Source organism: Oryzias latipes, chromosome 9, assembly GCF_053564925.1.
Source record: "Oryzias latipes strain Hd-rR chromosome 9, Olatipes_Hd-rR_3.1".
Lineage (NCBI taxonomy): Eukaryota > Metazoa > Chordata > Actinopteri > Beloniformes > Adrianichthyidae > Oryzias > Oryzias latipes.
In genome coordinates this window covers 27,884,829-27,908,072 of record NC_136245.1, presented here as the reverse complement: position 1 = coordinate 27,908,072, position 23,244 = coordinate 27,884,829, and the positions used below count along the sequence as shown (strand labels likewise).

The following is a 23,244-nucleotide window of genomic DNA, read 5'->3' as shown; positions in this document are numbered from 1 at the left end:
TTATAAAGTCTAAATTCTTAATAGTGTTTATTAATGTTTTAGCATTGAAATTTGTTCTGGTATTTGACTTTTTTTTACGTAACCCTTTTCTTAAAGCCTTACTTTTTCCATATAATCATTTAACATTATAATTTTGTGGAGTTTTATTTCTATATGCTGACCTTTTGAGTGTAACCTTAAAATGACGAGCTATCGTGACTGTTGGCTCATTGCAGAAGTGAATCCTGTCTTGTCAGCTCAACACATCAGAAGTCTGCACCGTTCCCTTTAAACCTGTCCGAGACTTCTACCTGCTCTTGTCATTCTTATTTTGGTTTTTCATATAAGCTTTGATGTGGACCAGCTGACACACATTATTCCTGCTGTTTTGTGAAGTTAATTTAGCAGCTTCAGAGGAACATCAAAAGCTCTTTCTTTCACGTTTTATTTCCTCTGGTGTCCAGTACTCATCTTTTTATAGACAAACTTATCTTATTGCCTGGAAAAGTGTGCAACTCTGTCTTTTAGGGTGACTTCCGACAGGCTGTAAAAGTCTGACATGCCTCTGAAGACATCCCAGAGCCTTCATCTTAATCATAGCCTTTTCATTGTATTTCAGCTGCGTGTGTGTGGGTGTTTGGGTGTTCGCATGTGCTCGTGTTTGTTCCAGCTCTCCCAGTCCTAATCTTTCCCACATGGTTTTGTTTCATGCCTGTGTGTGCATGCATCTGAGTGGTGTGTCATCTTCCTCTTGGAGTCCCTTTAAAGCTCTTTGCTTTTTGTTTGTGGTCTTGCTTTTGCGTTTCACACTTTTTGCACGTTGACAAAAAATAAGTTTGGTTCATCCTTCGCTCAGCCTCAAACACTAGTGCAAGATGGAAAAGGCAGGTTTACTAACTAAAAGTACTTTTAATAAAACTTAAATTTGAAGTTTCTACACTTTAGGCAGAAAACAGCAGTTTATAATGAGAGTTCTTACAAAGGTTCTATTTAGTTAAATCAACAAAGTCTTAATCAAAGTTATTTAAAACCCATTCAAGATTATATGAAAAAAGGTTGTGTTCTCTTGTTTTTTCTGTCTTGTGCGGGCTCCCTTTCTCTGACAGTAAGATGCATTTGCAACATCAGTGGAAAATACTTTTCCAACAGTTAAACCTCTGTGTCCATCTGTTCTCTCTTATATGGCAACATGCAGCATCAATTCGGTTCTCACTGCATGCCGCAACTAAAGCTCCAAAAACATGGAGCTCCTTCAGCTGAGCGAGATGAAGCAGCTTAGATTATTAGCAAGACTGACAGTACAAAAGTTCAGAAAAATAAGGCACACCAGGAAGTCCACAAGTCTAAACGCACCAGATGTGTTAACATAGGCAAAAAAAAAATCAAAGCATTTTCACCTGGGCTTGCGGGGTTACATTTACATTTATTTTGGGACCGTTTAAAGTCAAGTCCCCCTCCGATCATCTTTTGGTCTGTTTTAGAAGCGTTCCCAGCTGTCTTTCAGTTACGATTATGCCGTTTTTTAGTGTCTGCAGAGCGGCAGTAGTTCATTAGAAATTCACCTCTGAACATCAACCCACCCCCTTTCCCCTCCCTATTACTGAGAGATCTCAGTTTACACTCTCCCACTAGCTTACAGCCCTCACACCCCCAAGCTAACATTATCAGTGGAACAAAAATGGTGAGCAATATTGGAGCTATTTAGCCATATCTGAGCCAAATGCCAGCTCGCCCAAGAAAAACAAAGACCTACATGGATCAATTTCTCTGCAAGGAGATGCACCAGAATGGAGCAGAGCAGGGAACCAGCATATTTTCTGTCTTCTTTTTTTAATTGAATTTTTTTTGCCTGCTCCTGATTCACAGTGATTTGAACAAAAAAAGTACTCAAATACAATTTTAAAATACAATTTTGTTTATATACAGTACAGACCAAAAGTTTGGACACAGCTTCTCTTCCAAAGAGTTTTCTTTATTTCCATGTCTATAAAAATTGTAGCTTTACACTAACTATGAATTGACACATGTGGAATTATATACATAACAAAAAAGTGTGAAACAACGGAAAATATTTAATATTCTTGGTTCTTCAAAGTAGCCACCTCTTGATTTGATTACTGCTTTGCACATCTTGGCATTCTCATGATGAGCTTCAAGAGATAGTCACCTGAAATGTTTTGCACTTCACGGGTGTGCCCTGTTAGGTTTAATAAGTGGGATTTCTTGCCTCATAAATGGGGTTGTGCAGAAGTCAGGTAGACACACAGCTGATATTCCTATTGAATAGACTGTTAGAATTTGTATTATGGCAAAAAAAGCAGCTAAGTACAGAAAAAAACGAGTGGCCATCATTACTTTAAGGAACGAAGGTCAGTCATAGGGGTGTGATGATAACCGCATCACCGCACTTTTTTTTTTTTTAAGTTTTTTTCTTTTTTTTTTTGGAAAGTTCTGTATATGGTGCGTGATTGTAACTATAATAAACACATTCATCTTTGCTGATAATTTACTTTTTCTGCTAGTCCTGTGTTCAGACTTTAAGGGTTTCTGGGTGAAACCTCAAGTGAAGTCACGAAAACCATCAAGCACTACAAAGAAACTGGCTCTCATGCGGACCGCCCCAGGAAAGGAAGACCAAGAGTCACCTCTGCTGCTGAGGATAAGTTCATCCGAGTCACCAGCCTCAGAAATGGCAGGTTAACAGCAGCTCAGATTAGAGAGCAGGTCAATGGCACACAGAGTTCTATCAGCAGACACATCTCTACAACTGTTAAAAGGAGACTGTGTGAATCAGGCCTTCATGGTAGAATATCTGCTAGGAAACCACTCCAGGCTGTGTAAGGGCTATTTGACCAAGAAGGAGAGTGATGGGATGCTGAGCCAGATGACCTGGCCTCCACAGTCACCGGACCTGAACCCAATTGAGATGGTTTGGGGTGAGCTGGACTGCAGAGTGAAGGCAAAAGGGCCAACAAGTGCTAAGCATCTTCAAGACTGTTGGAAGAATATTTCAGGTTGAAGCTCATCAAGAGAATGCCAAGAGTGTGCAAAGCAGTAATCAAAGCAAAAGGTGGCTACTATGAAAAATCTGGAATATGATATATTTTCAGTTGTTTCACACTTTTTTGTTATGTATATTATTCCCCATGTGTTAATTCATAGTTTTGATGCCTTCAGTGTGACTCTACAATTTTCATAGTCATGAAAATAAAGAAAACTCTTTGAATGAAAAGATGTGTCCAAACTTTTGGTCTGTACTGTAAGTTCATCAGAAAAATGCCACAAATACAGAAATCTTTTTTCTTTAACAAACCTGCATTTTTTATCAATTATTAGGTAAAATGACGTGAAGAGAAAATGAAAGAACTTTACTCAAACTTTGATTAGATCGGAGTGAGATCAAAATGCCTTTCTTTGTACATAAAAAATTCTGATTGTTCTCCCTTGGGCATGTGTATTCTAAAGCCACACACAGCAGCATTCCAAATATGCAGAGTTTATTGAGTTTCATTTTGTATCACAGTCATCTTTAAATCTCACCGCAGTGTTGAATCTTCTCTTTTTAGGGATAAACGTTCCTGAAACCTAGAAATGACGCCTTGAAGTGATTGAGTCATGTACAGTGTGTGGGTGCTTGCGCATTCTTTCGCAGCATATTCACTAAATGCGTGTTCTTGTTTGTACATGATTTGAAATATCAAATTACAACTCTTTTTGTTGCAATCAGAGCAAAAGAAAAGACTCTTATGTTTGCCCTCAGCGGCTGATTGATCCAGACTCCTTAAAAAGATTGTTTTGACCACAAAAGTTCTGCTTTTATTTATTTAATTTTGTTCATACGGCCTCAGCTAGCCCACCAAATTGTGTTCCACAATGTTGTGTGAAGCCCACAGAAATGTAAACATTTAGTTTTAAAACTTCATGGGTTTTTAGGTCTAAAAATTACGCTTTTTTTTTCTTTTTTCAAAGAGTGTGACACCCTATATAACGTGATATCCTAATTGTAGTTAACCTTTCCACCTGTGAAATGTTAAAATAAAAAAGCCTCCTGCTGACGGCTCATGTGTCATATTGACAGACGTGTAAAAGGTCTGCGGCTTTTCTTTCTGAAATCTTTCTCTCTTTTTTTTGAGTTTTGTGGCTTATTTGAAAGCTGGTGGATTTCAGCCACAAGTTTGACTTATTGGAGAAATATTCGTACTTTTTGTCTCAAAATGTTTTAAGCAATTTATCCCACTTTCAAAATGTCCATATTATTATGATGTTAGGACAAATAATGCTTTCAGTCAGTTTAAGTTAAGACCTTCATGAAAGATGGGAGGAGGGATTGAAGCCAAACAGCCTTGTAATGATTTTTCTATTTATTGTGAATCATATGGGAAGTCTTCTGATTTTAAACTCTTAGTTTTTCTAAAGAACGCATTCACTTTAACAGCTTCAAAGAACTGAAGCTGTTCTCATATAATTAGCTATTGTTAAATCGCTTGATAGCTGACTGTTGTGGAACTTGCCTCAGCTCGCCTTTGCTCGCCTTTGCTCATGTTGAATCTTTTCTGGAGAGCAGACCAAACAACATCCCTGACTTTTTTTTTTTGTTATCACATCCTTCATGTCATGTCTCAAAGCTCCCACTGTAACCTGTAGTTTATGAGCCAGGCTTCATTGAAAAGCCTAAACTGTGAAATAAACTCAGATTTACAGATTGAGGCCATCTCAGTCATTGTGTTGACATGTACCAACTTGCCTCAAGGGTTTAGGTGCAAAGATTTACTTGCCTTCCTCAGAGCCATGGTGTTTTAGTTAAAACTAAGTGGTCAACAGATACAAAAAAAAAGTTGAATGTGTATGTTTAAAACTGTGGTGTGATTAATCACAAAAATAAGAGTGTGATGAATATTTAGGATCTGGTTCACGTAGCCTTGATCCCTTGCTTCATAGAGAAAGGTGTCCTAAAAACCTGCAGTACTTTAATTCAGTGGTCCCCAACCCCCGGTCGCTCCATGTGCCCCCGCTACCGGTCCGTGGGTCATTTGGTACCGGGCCGCACAGGAAAAATAAAATAACTTGCATGACTTCCGTTTTATTTATTTCAGAATCTGAAAGATGTTTTATATTGAAAAATTGCCCGATAATCTGTTCCATCCGTCTATGTTACTCTTGACGCAGGCTAATTCGCTCGTGTTGGTCACGTGATAGGTTACCGCTAAAATAAAACCCAGGAACTAGCAAAATGAATAAAACAAACGTCTTTGGAAAGTTTCTTTGCCAAGTGAAAAGGCCCAGACAGGAGACAGAAGAGGAGCTTTCAACTTCCAAAAAAAGAAAGCTACATTTAATAGACAGCATCAGGAGTCCTACTTTAAATACGGATTTATCCCAACGGGAGATTCCCTCCAACCGTTCAGCATTGTGGTGAGTTGGATTTTCCATGCACTTATTTTGAAGGCATGTTTAAATGTTATAATGATAGCGACCAGGGAGTGTTGCGGGCAGAGAGGACGTTGCTCATGTCATAATTCGTGTTTATTGTTATGTTTAGAAAATACCACAGTTTTTATGCAAGTCATATTATTTTGTTGTACTGTAGTGCCGCTCACGTGCCCGTTTGGTCTGCTGTCGGAGTTCCGCAGACCAACAACAGGGAATTAAATCAATCCCCTTTGCCTGCTTTAGTCAAAATAGGGTTGAGCACGGGTGTTTCTTATTGCCTACGGGTCCTTTCATCTGGCAGTTATGTTGTTTCACCCTTAGTTGTTTCTTCCTGTTGTGTTTACTTCTTTTTAGCACCATGAGTGTGGGAAGGGGAGAGGATGTTGACACCTGTACGATGTACAATGTTTAGCGTGTCAAATTAAAAGTGCAGTGTATGTCTTATCACGTGTCTCTGCCTTTATTGCAGCGTTGCTGCAGCGCATGTCCGCCACATTTAACATACCGGTTTGTGAGAATTTTGCCAGACATCAAACGTTTCCGTGGCACAATAAAGGTTGGGGACCGCTGCTCTAATTGACATAATCTGTGACAATATATATTTAAAAAAAACATAAAAAGAATTGAAGGTGAACAACAATGCAACAAAGAATACTTCAAAAAAAATTTAGTTTATTGCCCTTTCATGTGTTTCTCTCTTTTTGCATCAAGCCTGATGGAACAGAAAACTTTGTCAAACAAGGTGAAGTCATCTCACTTTTTGTAGATGCATGCGTTTGCTCATGAGTGCTTCAGAGTGACAAAAATCTAGAGAAACATCTAAAGGAAGTAAAGCGGTTAGAGTCATGTGGTCAAGATGTTTGTCAGATCTCTTGCTGTGTCTCTTTGTAGTTTAGTGTTTTCTTCTGTTAAACAGGTTTCCATCCTGCGTTTGACAACAGTTTCGTACATCTTGTGTGTTGGCCTTCAGCAAACTACATTTTTTTAAATTTTATGATTCCTAGTATTTGATTGTTAATGCAATGCATTGCAATTGCATTTTTATCTCTGACGCAACTGCGTTGCCGGCCTGTATTCTGTGTGTGCGCGCGAGTCTGTGTGCAGCATGTAACCACAGTGCCAGTGCACGACCTTGCTGAATAGCATACGGAAAGCCCCCAAAGCAATGCAACAGTTATTGAAAAGTTTTATTTGACCTCTTTGATTCTTAGTCATCAGTACTCACACATACCAATACACTGTCACACCTGTTTACCTACATGTGCCGTACCTGCAGACATTGCGTTACAAACCATCACTCCGCTATGACTTCAGTAGAGACGACTGCTGTCAGTGGGTGCTTTTCAAGGAGTTTTATGCTATAATGACTGAATGTTTGGTAAATGCTGCACTGCTAAGGGTTTCATATTTAGTATTTTATTTTCATATTTTATTAAGCTACAGTTTCACAGTTGTCTGTTTTTCTTTCTTTTTTATGCATATATACATCCATTTGATTTATAGTATTCTTGAAACTATATCATCTATTTGCTTAGAACACCAGGGGTGCCTACAGTTTGTTGCCATGCATGCTAATTTCGAGACGAGGAGCTCCAAAAATATAGTATTTTTGAGTCTAAAATACTATGTTTGTGTACTAATAATTCAAAAACCACACAGTAAGAATACACACATTTACACATATCTTTGTAAGGAGCAATAAAGTTATATTTGTAGTAACAGATGAGGCATTTTATTATGTTAACCAAGTCACGTACTTCTCGGTGAGGATGATGATTGGCTGACGGATTTTTAAAAATGTATATTTTTGGTTATTTATATTTAATGGGCCGCGGTCGACCCACATGGATGATCAGATCAACGAAATGAGCATCCCAGCTCTACACACTTGTTCTGTGTTTGTCTCTGAAAAAAACAAACTTAGAATTGCTAATCACCTTTAAACTAACAGGAGTGGGAACATTTTTCCTGCGTATGAAACTTCCAACTTCTATGCACAACTGCTGAATGTCTTTGATGATTTTTAGTACAGTGTTGGTGTTTTTTCAGCCAAAATTGGAGATTTTGCTATTTATATTTCTCTGTATAATGATTCTCCAATGTCTTCCCTCTGATATAACCTCGCTCTTTGAAACTAACTTGCAGTTAGTGAGGAACAGTACTGGACTGTGCATTTACTCTCTTGTAGACAGGCTTGTTGGCCCTTCTAGTGTTTACTTTTCCTTTGCTGCAGTAAATTCTTGAGTCTGTTTTTCTCCAGTGGGTTCAGATTAGTGTGCTAACAGCTGGCCGTCATTTTATATTAAACATGTCACTTACGCAGCTCAGATGCGTGCAAGGCCACTAAATCACCATACACACAACACACACATGCATGCACAAAAGGTGGAGAAAGGTGACATGGCAGTTTGTGAATGTGCAAACATGTTTGCACGAAAGGAGCCATCCCACTCGTGTTGCAAATTAAACAATGACAGCAACAGTTTGCTGTGCTACAGCTGATGTTTATCTACCGAATGAGGAGTGGGTATGTAAAGACATGGAAGGTTTCCTCAAATAATCTTAATTTTTGTCAGACTTCAGAAAAAGGTTTGCTTTGGAGAACTTCAGAATAGATTCCCATTACCTTCTAGTCAGGACTACTAAAGGTCAGTAATAAATGAGACAGACACATCCCCCAAAACAAACTTTATCTGTTCAAATATCTCTGCTAACGCTCCATATGTTGACCAGGCCCCCCACCTTCCATTCCCAAACTTAATCCAATCCAGGAGGAACCAAACGTTGCGGTTTCATTAAAGATCACTAGAAGTGAGCTGCAGGAGGGAGCAATTTCTCATCGACTTCCTTGTTAACAAGCCAAGTTTAACACTAAAGTAAACATCTTTACAGCCTGGTTTTAGGGATCTCTTCAATGTATATTGCTTTGGCAACTGCATGTGTGGGATGACAAATACACATCACGTTTACTGATGGCTGTGGTGTCAATTTTAGAACAGTTAGATTTGGAAAGCTGCTCACTTTAAGCTAAACTTTGTGGTAATTATATTGTTTTGCTAAGCTTTGCTCAGAAAGAAGTCTTCTGTGAAACAACAAACATGAATAAAAAAACTCTCCTCGTGTAAGTGTCCTTTAGGAAGCTTGAAATATACTGTCCCTCACAGTGAAAAACACTTCTTTCATGTGTTTTCATGCCAGCGAAGCTCCCTACATAACAACACACAGGAAATTGTTATGTGTCACAGATGTGGGTGGCTGTGTGTGACTGTAACACCCCTCTGGCTTGTTTGGCTTATCACAACCTAAGTATTTATGACATCACAAGTACTGAACTTAATACAGGAAGAAATGTAAAAAAAAGAAATAAGTAGATTTGTTGGCTGACTAAACTGCAACAAAGTTTAAAGACCCATTTAAATCATCTTTTGATCCATTGTAAAATTGTTCCTGGTGATCTTTAAATCATGATTATGCCAAAAAAAAATAACAAAAAGTGTAGTTTTCTAGTACACATTTCCTGCAAAGCAGCAAGAGTTCATTAGTAATTCACCTCAGAGTTGTGGGCGTAGACTAGAGGAACCCCGCCCCCTTCCCATTGTTTAGAGCTCTCTAGTTACACCCTCTCCCACTAGCTTACAGCCCCTTACACCCCCAAACTAGCATTACCAGTGCATCAAAAGAGGTGAGCAATATTGAAGCTATTCAGCTGTACAGTTTTCAGCAAGATGCCAGCTTGGATTAGGAAAACTAAGACGTACATACGGATCCAATTGTCTACATTTGATGCAATATTTGCACAGTTATCCCCAGTCAAATTTGCACAACAACTGATTTGTATATAGGTGTAGTCATTTACACATGCATAGTTATAGTTTATGTTATGTGTGAATTTATTTTAGATATCCTGTATATATCCTACCTTAATTTTTATTTTATTTTATTTAACCTTTAACCTTTCAGCATTTAGAGCAGACAGCAAAGTAAGCATCTCATTGTATGACAATAAACCGCTTTGAATCTTGAATATTTGAATCAGACTGGAGGAGAGCAGGGGGCTTGTGGCCTGACCATCATATTTTATGTCACAAATAAGCTTTTTTTCAATTGACATTTTTTAGTCTGCTCTTGATTCACAGTGATTTGAATGAAGAAATACTCAGGCTATTTATCTGCATGAATTTTATTTAAGGCTGTGTCACAGCCACCACGAGTGGGTCTTTAAATTGTGTTAAATGTTTTCAACAATCAGGCAAAACATTGAACTCAAAAGCATGAAAACAGCAATTCACATTCACAAAGCCTTTTATGTTTCCCCTTTTATCACTACTTAATTTGAGTTCCCAGTACAACTTCAGAATAAAATAGTCTTTTGTAACGCCTCTGTTGTACCACTCTACCCTCCTAGGAGGCAGTGACTTCTGTGAGGCACACACACCGACACTTGAAACAGAGCTGCAGCCTATTCCATCCGCTCTAGATTGCAGTGTGTAAGTTCAAACTCATGCAGGGCAGAGCGGCTTCCGCTTACTTTATGAAGTATTTCAATTTAACATCTGTGATTTGACAGCCATATAGTTCTAAAAAAGCCTGTGCGGGTAAATAGAAACTTTGAAAATACTTCTTTTGTTTATGTTTAAGCATTTAACTTCTATCAGAAACCCAAATTTTGTTCGTCTTCTAAAATGTTGTGGATTTTTGGACAATAAAAAGATTTTGGTTTTTGCATTGCATGCACCTATTCTGCTCTCTGTTATTGTACATAAAAACACTGAGTTTTGCAATGTTTCGCTTTGCTCCAATTTTTTCTGCTTTGTCAAGTTTTCATCTGCTCTTTTTGTGCAGCATCGGACTCTTTACAAGGAACCTCTTCCAGTTCTGTGAATCTGTACGTGCTGCTTTAACTTCCTCATATTTTGGCTTGTATATCAGTATTTCTAAGAAGTATGCAAGGAGGACAGTGCAGTCAGTGACACATTTATTCATAGGCTACATCTCTGACAGTGTCTGACATGTTTCCAAGAACACACTCATCTCTATCAGTGTCGGTAACCCCACATAGTGCTCGGTGTGTGTGTGTGTTTCCCACATCCTCCATGATGCCACAGATAAAGCTTATTTTGAATGTGATCAGCTCTAGTGATCTCTGGGCTGCGTACAATCCACCTATGCACACAAACCAAGACTAGTGTGAGCAAAAGTCACTATCAGCGTTTCTATCAGTGTGTGCAAGTTTTTAAATGAATGTATTTAACTTAAAAAGTACAAATCACATATGTATTTAAATCAAACGTATAAATATTAATAAAATAGTAAGCTCTGTCATATTGTCACTATGCAATGTGGGTAAAGAGATGAAAGTCTTATTATTCTAGTACATGTTTTGTTCCTGGGCAGCTTTTTGGATCGTTTTATTTTAATGTTTTTATTGAAATCATCTTCTGCAGAGACAAACGTGTAGCAGCAGCGGGCTAGCTGCAGAAAACGACTTCTTTCCTACCACCTATGAGCCAGTCAGTCTGCACCGCACAAACAACAGGTGCTGGGAGCTGCAGCAGAGGGCTGAGGTGAAAACAATGCCAGCTGTGTCAGACCATTGCTCTTAGCTGCAGCTTTAGATAGATTTCTCAAAAAACATACCAGGAATTTGTGTTCAGTCAGTCAGAGTTTCATGCAACCTATGGGAACCAACTTTTAACATAGAAAATGATCTACAACTTTTTTTTGATGCTTCCTCAGCAGCTGATTCATTCTATTCTAGTTCTTCCTGATTAAAATGATAAGAAATCTCCAGCTAGAGGTCATGAACATGTACTCTACTGAAGAAACTTATCCCTGCTGAGCTATTGATGTTACTCAAAGTGGACAAATTCACGTTCCTGCTGGAATCTCATGAATTGTGCTTTGCAGGCTTTTCACAATAAAACCGAGCAGACATGAGGAAATGTCATAGCAGTCCAGATTGTCTTGCACACAGCTGGGAAAGTCGATTTCAACACGGGAAAAGTGCAAACACTGTCTCATATGTCGGTTTCAGTGATTGAGGTCACGGCCTTTTCTCACGAGTGCCACCCTCTGAATCGTGTGTGTGAGTGTGTGTTTTTGCGCAGGATAAATGCAAACACATAAACACTTTTCTAGGCATTAATTTCCCTGCAGCGTGCAACATAAATCAAGCACCCTGACACACATGCACGCACACACGCACCCCGGACAGCGCTAGCTTCCGCGACCCTCAGAGGGATAGAGGAATGTCGAGTGTCAGTCAGTTGCCGCGGCAACAGCCTTGAAAAAGGGACCCTGGGAAGATCGCTTTGGACTCCAAACATCCTGTGTGTCACCCGTGTGGGTGTGTGCACTTAAACTGTAGCTGTTTGTGACTCTGTGGGCGAGAGGTTGCATGGTTGCGTACGAGGACGTTTTTCTGTTTGTGTGTCTCTGTCAATAAGTGTTTTTACACCATCTGCTGCCCTGTGTGTAAACCTGCACAAAATAAGTCATTACTCCCACTGGTTTTGTGTAACTGCTGCTCCTTGGTCATTTGTACGTGAAATGGTTTTGCTGTAAGGGTTGTTGAATTTTTAAAAGTCAGGCAGGCGACATAAAATTCAAACACATCTCAAAAAAACACTCAAAGTTGTTTAATTGTGTAGAAAATAATCAGTTTACTTTGAGCAAATTCTTCAATAAGTACTTAACTAAACCAATCTAAACAACCCATGAATGAGTTGGGTTGAGTTGAAAAACTTGAATTGATGTGAAAGTTCCCATTCAAAAGGAAACGCGGGTTTAGACTGAGTTGCATGTTTGTGTTTCACATTTATAAGATTTGTTTGAAGTTGAAACAAAGTAGTGAAAGTTGAGTCAGTTTGAAAAGATGTGGAGTGAAAACAGAAAAATCAATATGTGGCCATGTTATCACTGTGTGCTTCCGCATCTGCATCCAGGAAAACCATCTCAGAGTATTTTTAATCATATAACTCTCAAAATAATGAAAATATTTACTTCAGAAGAAAAATCTTACTAAAAGGAAATGTGTTAAAATATTGACCACATGTCATTAGAAAGAATAAATGAAGAAGGAATTATCGAAACTTCATTTTAGATTGTATCTGAGACACGTAGGTGTCTGAAAAGTGAACTATTTATCACCTGTCTGTTAGAAACTCTAGTCTAGTTACAACTTTGCCATAAAATCTAAAGATAATAATTGGTGGTCTTTTGCATGTAAAATACCAGATATTTATCAATACTATTAGTTTCTTTTTGCATGGGGCTGCACGGTGGCACAGTGGTTAGCGCTCTTGCCTCACAGCAAGAAGGCCCCCGGTTTCATGTCCCCAGTTTGGGGACATGAAAAACACAACATCAGTGGGGGACCTTTCTGTGTGGAGTTTGCATGTTCTCCCCTCCCACCGTCCAAAAACATGCTTCCTAGGTTAATTGGCAACTCTAAATTGTCCCTAGGTGTGAAAGTGAATGGGTGTTTGATTGTGGACATTCTACCCTGCAACAGACTGGCATGGAATGAATGAGTGTCTTTTAAAGTATGTTTTGGAGTCATGGTAAGAAATGGAAGTACATTATTTACATTAGTAAAAAACATAAATTGGTCATTTTATATTATGTATGTGGTGTAACATCCAATACTTGTTCTTAAATTCAGTGTACCCCTCATTTACAAGAAGAAATTTCTGCAACATAAACTTGTTTTATTAGATTTACTTTATTTTTTGGGCATGTTTTGGAATTTGTTTGCATTACATTTTTGGACTGATTTGTGTTGTTCTTTTTTCTTTTTGGAGTTAATGTGTGTTTGTATTGATTGTGGTATTTTTTTATTCTTTGCATCAATTGGGAGAATTAGAATCTGTTAGTGGACATATTTGATGGACATTTTCACCTTGTGCTTTAAATAAATATTAACATCAAGCTTTACTTTTAATGGTGCCAAACCAATCTTGGCCCAGTTTCATGTGGAGACAGAACAGAAGAGTGCAGGGCCGCCCTTTCGGCTGCATGATCCTGCTTTCTGCCTGAATTGTGACCTCTTGAGGCAGGATTGCAAACTGCAGTCCTGCCTTAAACTTGAGCAGAGCATTCACAGAAATAAGGTCTGTTGTTCTCTTGCTTTCCTTCTTGCTCAAGCAGTCAGAAATGTGTCTCTCTGTATTTTACACAACAGTTCCTCTCAGAGTGCAGTCTGAAACTCATTCACATTCTTACAACACACTCCTCAATGAATGAGTCAACACAAGTGCTCACACCTCCATTGCAAGGACTGCTGCACCTCCTGTGCAGCTTTGACAACCGCTGAGACACTACACTACTCACACTTTAGAAGCTGGACTCAATCAGATGTGCATGTGCTGCTTTTGAACCTGTAGATGTTAGAGAAGATTCAGAAACACACCTTTTCCCTGTAAAAGCCTGAATTTCTGGTTTATTCTGACTCCACTGGGATGGGAAGTCCTGCATGTATGAATGCATCTCCTTTGTGGAGCAACATATGGGCTGAGATAAGGTGCATAATGCAGACACCGCATTTCTTCACAGAAACACAATCACAAAACTGGGAGAAATGCGAGTAAAAATCTTCATTTAAATATGATCAAAGTTTTTGAAATCAGAGAGCTACCAAAACGTTCCTAGTGAAATTCTAATAAAGTTTGAGTTTTGCCCCTTTGTTTAATTTTTTTTAACTAAGCTGAGATACAGCGAAGTCTTCAGTTTGAATCAGAGTCAGAAAAACAAGTCAGATTTCTAGGAACTCCTCTGACTAAAATTGAGATCTGGCAGCAATTTTTGACCATTTTTTTTCTCGGTTTCTATTCATTGACTCACATCACTAAATGAGTCACATCTCCTGCCTTTCTGCATCAGGCTTTCTTCTTGACAATATCAGACATCGGGCTGAAAAAGCAAAGCTTTGCAAATGTTGATTGTGGTTGTGAAGCTGTTGTGTGTGTGTGTGTGTGTGTGTGTGCGACTAACATAGACATTCCTGAGGCTCTCACACTGTCACATAGACTCAAACTCATCCGGTGCTCAAAGCCCTGAAAGCCCTGGAATCTGTCCTCCCTGCTCCTCCCTCTGCCCTCCATCGCTCCCACCCAGCTCTGTCTCGTCTGTTTCCTTCTCTGCTGCTCTGTCATGCTGACTTTTTTCTTTTTTTTATTACTGGTCTGCTTTGCTGCTTGTCTTTAACCCTTTCACACTATATGTTGCTAATGGGGAACCAACCATTTACGGTAATCCAGAGCTCCACTCAATTTAACATCACCTTGAGAGGAAAAACAAACATGGAAGAATATTTTTATATATAATTGGAAACAAATCAGGCATGATATCAACTTTTTTGTCGCTCCGCTTGTTTATAACATTAGTTTGTTTTGTTATAATTGTCAATATATAGTTTTCAATTATAATATTGTTACAATATAATATCCATGTCTTTTTCTGTCATATTCTAACACTTTTACTATATAATAAGCAACATTTAAGCTTAAAACATTTCATCCCAAAACTCTCTTTAGTGGCATTTAATTAATACTAGGTTATAGTGGAGTAATTATTTGAAAATGGGTGGTCTTCCTGTTTTCTACAAAAATCTCCACTTTGCTGTTCCATACCACAGGCTGCTCTTAAAACTGAGCATCAACAAACTGAACATACGTGTCTGAAGCATGTCTATTGCTGCATGTGTCAAATTAAAAGTGTGTTTGTGTGAGTAACAGAGCAAATGTAAAGCTCTCATCATCCTAACAGGCGGGTTGGGATCTGCTTCTTGTATGAAAGAACAAGAAGATCATGGAGGCCCTCTTGTGACGGCTCTGCTTTCTGTTCATGAAGTCTACTTCCTCTCACACGCAACCTGTAAAAATGCATATAAAAGAAAATGTCTTTGCATTTATGTGCGTGTGTTCCAGCATTTGACCACCGGATCTGAAATACACTAAAACTTCAGGAACTACGATGCGAACACTAGTACTGGTACTTTGATATTTTATAGTGACATTTGGCAGAATGGAGCTTCCTGTAGAGTCACCAGTCATCCTGACCTGTAAAAACACAGTTTTTGCTTTAACAAACATAAAACCTGTCATTTGGACAAATGTTTTCTCTTCTCTGTTGGTGGTTTTGTTTTGTGGTTCAAAAGAGGAATCTCTATTCTTGAAAGTCTCACTCTGACCATCGTTTGATCTATTTTAAAGCGTTCCCGGTGGTCTTTTAATTATGATTAGGAAGTTTTTAGCCAACATTGAAAACCGTGCGACGTTCTCTAGGACATAGTTTCTGCAGAGCGGCAGTAGTAAGTAGTAAGCAAGGGGCATGAAGTAAGTCCTCCCTTTCCCATCAGCCATCTGTTTACACAATCTGCTGCTAGCTTTCAGCCCTTCACAACCCCAACCTAACATTACTGGTTCAACAAAAATGGTGAGCAATATCAGAGCTATCCAGCCGTTCAGTTTAGATCCAGATTCCAGCTCAGACGAGGAAAACAAAGACGCTTGTCTCCAAGCGGATGCAGCTTGTGGTTGCCGTAGTAACTACTACGTCACACCTACAGGCTTTTTCTGCCGGCATCTGCTCCTAACTCACAACGATTTGAATAAAGGAATACTTTGAAATGCAATTTTAAGCTCAATTAGTTTTATAAATGTCCTCCATCCTCAGGAAAATGTTACAAGAACGTGTTAAAAACACAAACGGGACTGTGTGAAGGAGATCGTTGTGCAGAACATTTTTCGTTTTTAGTCTAGTTAAATTCAAATAAATCTATAAAGTTCTTGCTGTTCTATATAATCTGCTAAAAACTGGTGCGTTTTGCTTGATGCCTTAATGTCATGCATGTGTGACCTGCAGCACCTAAAACATGTCTTGATGGTGTTTTTAGGCCTCCAGTCCAAAGCTGACAACTCACTGCTACGATATCCAAGAAGTCCGTCGCTGCAATCGGCTGGAGATGCCCGACAACATCAACACGTTTGTTTTAAAGGTTTGTTGCAGCCTTTGTTTTTCTCCCAGCTTCAATTCAATGCACTGCAAAACCAGAACCAAATGTCTTCACGGAGAGCCGTAGACCAGAACCTGAACTGCCCAAACAAAGCGTGATGTAAGCGTCTCTGCTTCTGCAGGTTAATCGAGGTAGTCTGATTTTTGAGACGGACAACGACCAGCAGGTCAGCTCCTGGACCACAGAGCTGAAAGAATGTATCAGCAACAGGTGAGAAGCTTCTCAGCTGCACGTAGGCGTGTGAAGACAGTTCCATACAGGCTTCAGCAAACTCACTGCTTTTCCTGCAGAAAAGACATTTCCCTCCAAAAGTCCATATTGTGTTGGACTACAACAACAGCTTCAATATGCAGTTTTTGTTTATTAAATGCAGCATTTTTGTCTTTATAGTAACACCGTCTATGGCTGTGAATGTGGCAGAACAGGTGACTTTCCTGTTCCTGGTCCGGCTCGACTCAGAGAATAATTATCACAAAAAAAAACACGTTCATGTGTGAAAAATGTATGAAGGAAAAAAACGGAATGATCCATAAAAGAATTCATCTTTAAAAAGAAAAAAGATAAATTGTTGTAAATTAGAACACTTGGCATCTGACGGGAAAACTGATTCAAATCTCTTCAAAACAAAACCGAGATTTGATTGATCTGGAAAGAGCTTGAACTCAAAGCAGACGTGTTTTCTGACAACATTAGAGAGACACGCCCCCAGATTCTAAACTTTGATGATAACAGCAGATGTTTCGGATTGTTTAAAAGACCCACAACGATGTAAAAACGTGTTCTTGTGGCATTTTTCTGATGATGACATAAAAGATTGAGCTCAAAATGTCACTTTTGAGTATTTCTATATCCAAATTGTTGTGAAGCAGGAGCAGACGAAAAGATTCAGTCTGAAAAAGATCACATTTGTGATGTAGAAAATACGCATGCCGGGGCACAAGCAGTGGTGAGGGGAATGGGGTGCGGGGTTGCTCTTTCGGCCCGCACACATCTATGATGAACTACTGCCGCTCTGCAGAAACTATGTCCTAGATTTTTTCAAATTGTGGCTAAAAACGGCATCATCATAAGTAAACGACCGCTGGGAAGATGATCGGAGTGGGACTTTAAAGTTCCATCAAGACCCATTCTTGTTCCAGCTGCTTTGCTGGTCAGTGAAGTGAGAGCTCTCGGTTTCCAGAGTCGTGGGGTTTTGTGTCTTAACCCTTTAAATGCCTCGCTGATCCAGCTGATCTCTTTAGATTTTTTTCTTCAAACATCACGGCTCCATACGTTTTTTTCTAGGAACTGCGTGAATTCAAAGACAATCGGAAAAACCACAGACAACAAAGACCCTTTGATGTTCTGTAACTTTCAGGAGGTTCCATTCCGTTCTGGCCAGTTCCATGCAGGAACAGACCACATTTGTACGAGAAATGTTTGTTTAGCTCGCAGGAAGCTGATACTGTTCTCGCCACAGCCTCAGAAGAACGGAGCCACTGCAAAAGGACTCCATACCCTGGAACTGTTCCGGCCCAAAAAGCCAAAATGTCATCGCTGGTGTGTGTTACTATGGAGCTCCGGCAGACTCCACACATGAAACGGTTTTAATGATGAAGACTGAGCTCAGCGTGAGGCCGTTCTCTGGCAGGAGCACTCCTCCTTCAGATGTGGTCCACTTAGCTTGGAGGATGTGGAAGCCTGAACTTTAATCGCAACAGACACAAGAACACAAACACACACAGTAAGGAGAAGCAGATTTCAGGGCTTGTGTGTCCCTGTGTGTGTCCCTGTGTGTGTCCCTGTGTGTGTCACTGCGTGTGTGCAGCCAAACTAAAGAACAACAGAAGAACAGAGGCTCTTAGATCAGACATGAACTCATGAACTGGACTCATTTCCTGTCTGTTCTGCATGTCTTTGTGCTTCCTGATTCCTCCAGGACTACACACAAACACACACACACACACACACACACACATCATCATCATCATCATTATCAATGGGACACGTTGTAAACAGTTTCATGGTCTAATTCCAGCTCGAGAATCGGTTAATTTTTGTAAACTAATAAAGCTGCAAAAAGACGGAGAGCAGATCCTTCCATAAAACCCGGTTCTGTCCCTGCCCACTTTGTGACATAGACCAGTGACAAACAGGTCCAGGCTGACAGCATGAAATGGGCGGCACCCACATGGAGCGAAAGGCGGAGCCTCAGAGATGGAGTCGTCTTATGTCCATGTAGGGAAAAAGCTCAGGAAAACAAAATGGAATAAACAGATCCAGGTTGTTTCTGGATTCTATTTTATTGACCTTCTTTTCTCATTAAACACATTTAACATGCAGACTTCTAGTAGAGGATTTATCTGTCATAATAAGCTGGAAATATAAATATAAAGCCCTGATCGTGATAATAAAATAAATACATTCAATATCTGATTTGGATTGAGTCTGAAACTGGGATTTCTTATGATGCGATTGGATCGGGACATCCCGATCATCCCTGCTAAAAACCTGTGACGTCACTAAACGAACGGACCTCAAGCCCAAAACGACGTCTCAACATCCTCTCACCAGGAAGCAAACGGGAACGGCTGATGTCTGCATACAAGCAGAGCTGACTTTTTTCTGTGTGTTTCTGATCTTCAGGCCAGCCAGTGTGAACGTGGAGCCCCCCCTCTCCCAAGCTGAAAGCTCTGCTCCCACAAACCACCGGAGGAGCTCCGAATCAGGAAGTCCGAGTGAGTTCTGCAACCCTGAGACGCTCTCTCTGTTTTCTGATGAAAGGGGGGGATCCGAATCCAAGCACGCTCCTCTTCTCTCCAGGTCCTGTTGTCTTCACTCTGCCAGAGCAAGCCCTCCAAAAGACAGACCACTTCCTGTTCTCTTACCCCTGGTTCCATGGACCCATCTCCCGCGTCAAGGCCGCCCACCTGGTCCAGAGCTGGGGCCCCCAGGGTCACGGGGTGTTCCTGGTTCGACAGAGTGAGACTCGACGGGGAGACTACGTCCTAACGTTTAACTACCAGGGAAAAGCGAAGGTACGCCAACGCCCAGTTGACTCGCCGTTGAGCGTTCTCGCCACTGAGCGTGTCCACGTCTGCTTGTGTCCTGCAGCACCTGCGCCTCTCGCTGTCTGAGTGGGGTCAGTGCAGGGTGCAGCACCTGCGCTTCCCGTCCGTCATGGACATGCTCAGCCATTTCCGCATCTTCCCGATCCCGCTGGAGTGCGGCGCCGCCTGTGCCGTCACGCTGTCCAGCTTTGTTGTGGCGGGCACCAGCCCCCCATCGCAGGGTGAGACAGTACTGAACAAACGGACGTCACATGAAGATTTAAGCTTACTTTAGTAAAAAAAACAAAGTTTGAAAACGGTCTAACTGGTTAAAGGCCCACTCCGATGAAAATGGTCTTTCAACAAGTAGTTGTGGCGTTTTTCTGATGGACATTTATCAAGAGAACTAAATTCAAAATGACGTTACTGAATATTTCTTTATTCAAATTGTTCTCAGTCAGGAGCGAGCGGATGAAAAAATACTTTTAGAAAAAGCTTGTAGGTGTGATGTCAGACCTACAACCGGCGTGCTCCACTCCACCCTGATGCTTTCACTTGTAGACGACTAGATCCATGAGCGTCTTTGTTTACCTCGTCCCGGCTGGAATCTGGCTCAAAACTGTACGGCTGGATAGCTCGCCACTGTTGTTGCACCAGTAATGTTAGCTTGGGGGTGTGGTGGGCTGTAAGATAGTGGGAGAGCTTGTAAAAGGATGGATGATGGGATGGGCTCAGAGGGGAGTTTTTGATAAACTACCGCCGCTCTGCAAAAACTGTACTAGAGAACGACAAAATGGAATAAGCGAGATTAAAAGGCCGCTGGAAACGCTTTTGCAATACATCAAAGGATGATCGGAGTGGGACTTTCAGAGATCAGGTGATGTTGAGGTGACCTCGTGGTCGTCTGCTAGCATCAGTGAGATCTGTGGCTGCTGCGCTCGCACCTCACATCCTGCTCTCTGCTCCTCAGGTCAGCTTTCAGGCGCTCTGCTCGTCCCGTTCTCGCTCCACCGTTGGAGCTCGGAGCCCAGCCTGGCTCACTGCAGCCTGACCCGCAGCTCCAGCCAGCCCACCGCCGCCCGCTCCACCACACGCCCCAGCAACTCCACCCCCAGCTCCGTCCGCCAGCCGGAGCATCGCCAGCTCCCTCCCGAACCGGCGCCCCCGCCTCTGAGACGGAGCGAATCCGTGGGGAGGGGGCCCCTCCTCCGGAACACCAACTCCCACAATCCCATCCTTCCCCAGCGGGACTCGGACTACGAGCTGGAGCCCGACCGGGGCCGCAAGCGGGCAATAGACAACCAGTACACCATGATGTGACCCGCCCAGTCCAGCAGCCTCCGTCTGAAGCAGTGTGTGCACGTCACCCCCCCCCCCCCCCCCCCCCCAACCTCAACAAGAGTGTCCACAGTGAATGTATTGCTGCAGTTTCCAGCTGTGTTGAGCTTCTGATGTCAGACTGTCAGAGCCTGGAGCTGAGCAACCAGAACTCCTTCTGTTCTGCAGGGTTTCTCTGAGGTGTGCAGAAGAAAACAAAACAAAGTACTCTGACACAAAGTGTGCGCGTTTCTACACAACCACCAGCAACCCCCTTTGAGGTTGATTACCTTTCTCTTCATGCATTATCACCTAAAGTGCACGCTGCTTTCAGTGCACGTGTACACGTGTGGTGTACGTTTGTCAGTGCACCGCATCTTTGGTTGAAGAGGAGTGGAGAAGATGTAGTGAGGTCAGGTGGGAGGCCTTTGGAGCTGCAGAAGCATTGTGACAGAAGCACAGCCCTTTTCTACTTTTGACCAGCTGCATGGTGTGTGTTGATGTGTGTGTGGAGCTGAGGGCTCAGGAAGACTGTGAGGCTGTGGGACGGCCCCTCCCTCATTACTGAGCGAAGTGATGCTTTTGTGCACAGCAGAACCTGACGTGGACTGAGGAACATCTGGAGCAGAAGGGCTTCAAACAGCAGCCGGCTTGTGATCACCGCAGGCTCCTCGCCGCCGGGAGTCGCTACACCTTTCTGGCTTTACGTTTTACAATCATAGCATTAATTTCTTTATTATTATGACTTCACCACACGAGTCCTTTTGTTTCCAGGGAACAAAGACAGGGCTTTGAAGATAATGTTTTTACACTATATGTATGCGTGTCTGTCATTGATCTGATGTTTTTGTAACCCCAACACGGCCTGAATCTCTGACCTGGAGCTCAGCGATTCTGAAAAAGTACCTTTAACAAGTCTGACGCTGCAAAAGTCCCTTCAGGACGGCAGTTCCACGCTGTCGCCTGAGTCTGAATTGGACAAAAAAAATGATGGGATGTTCTAGTCGGCAGGCGTCAGTTTTCCAGCAGAGAAAGCTTCCCTTTCAGAAGCAGCTCGATGCGTTCGGGTAACAAAATGAAATGATCTCCTAACTTTGCTTTAACACTAACGTAAGCAGAAGACGTCCCGTTCACGCTCAAACCTGATTCTGATGTTGCAGTTTGTGTTGTTTGTTTTTTGGGGGGAATCTGCAGCCTGAGTTCCTCCTGAACACGATCAAAGTAATCCGCTGCCTTAAAGTCATCTTTTTCTACTAAAGTTTCCTTTTTTTTGGTTGTTTTTATTATGGACAATGGTTGTTTTGTTCTCTTTACCGTCTTTAAATGTTTTTGGCAAAAGTACGGCTGATCCTCCATCTAACCACATATTTTGCTCGTCTTTGATTTCAGCTAAACGGTAACAAAAGCTGTTGTGCGCCCCCGTCTCCTCTCCTGTGCAGGACTTTTTTTTTTGTGGGGCTTTTGCCAGAACGCTGCTGTTGACTTTCCCCTTTTTCCAAAAGGCTCAGGGTGTAACTGTTGTGCAATAAACGAGACGCCCCCGTGCTTCACGCCTGCTTCAGCTAAACCCAGACCGCTGTTCCAGAAAGCAGGGCTGCCACTGACCCCCCCGGCTAACATCCAGACATCATCGCTGCGTACCTCTGCACCCCCTCCCCATCCTTGTTTTTTTTACTTCTAAATATTGTCCAGTTGAAGAATGTAAATGTTCTCAATACTGTTCATCCTGTTTGTTACCTTCGCACTGTAAACATTCCAGTTAGCCCCGCCCCCTCAGCCGAACCACAACAGCTTCTCATTGGGTCTGCATCCCTCCCAGTTAAAAGCATCTAAATTATATGAAATATATCAACTGTATATTTTACCTTTCATAAATAAACTTTACCAAAAAGATTTTGATTTGTTGTTCGCAAACTTTTTTTTTTTTAATCCCAATTCAATTTAGTGGTAATGAAAGACAGAAAATCGCTTTTAAAGGAGATGGGATAAAGAAAATGGAAGGAGTTTAGCACAAATTAAATTGATTTAAAAAGTGCAAAAATGGTTCTGGCTGTTAGTCTTTAGCAGCCCCTTCACTAAAAACAGAATATTTTAACAAACTGAAATATCAATAAACAATAAAACTGCAGCCTTTATAATTAACAAGAATCCAGGAGACGAAGAGGCCGTCAGCAGAGAGGACTGATGGCCCTCAGCAACTTTAACCCTTGTGCTATCTTAGGAATTTTAACGTTGGGAGTTGGGTCATCTAGACCCACTAGACAGTGCGCTGAACCTTTTTTCTTCAATGATTTGTGATCTTCACTGGTGTCCATGGATTACATGAAATCTTTCCACCTTTATCCACCTCTGTCATGGTAGGGAGAACACGTCAATGTAAGGGTGGGGGTCATCTGAGATAGCACAAGGGTTAAGGATGAAACCATTGAAGCTTTTAGCCCCAGATAACAGGTGATCATTAAATCTTCACATTTA

General features: G+C 41.3%; 1 protein-coding gene across 3 annotated transcripts in view; it reads left to right on the top strand.

Moving 5' to 3' along the window:
• Nucleotides 1-22,662, top strand: part of sh2b3 (SH2B adaptor protein 3) — a 42,825-nt gene extending 20,163 nt beyond the window's left edge. For all 3 annotated transcript variants that reach the window (XM_004072291.5, XM_020705786.3, XM_078953184.1), the window contains 6 exons: nt 16,304-16,405; nt 16,545-16,633; nt 19,049-19,140; nt 19,226-19,440; nt 19,517-19,694; nt 20,423-22,662. In XM_004072291.5, the coding sequence (XP_004072339.2) occupies nt 16,304-16,405; nt 16,545-16,633; nt 19,049-19,140; nt 19,226-19,440; nt 19,517-19,694; nt 20,423-20,772 (1,026 nt within the window). In that variant the 3' untranslated portion in view covers nt 20,773-22,662. The remainder of the gene's footprint in view (nt 1-16,303; nt 16,406-16,544; nt 16,634-19,048; nt 19,141-19,225; nt 19,441-19,516; nt 19,695-20,422) is intronic.
• The last annotated feature ends 582 nt before the right edge of the window (nt 22,663-23,244 follow it).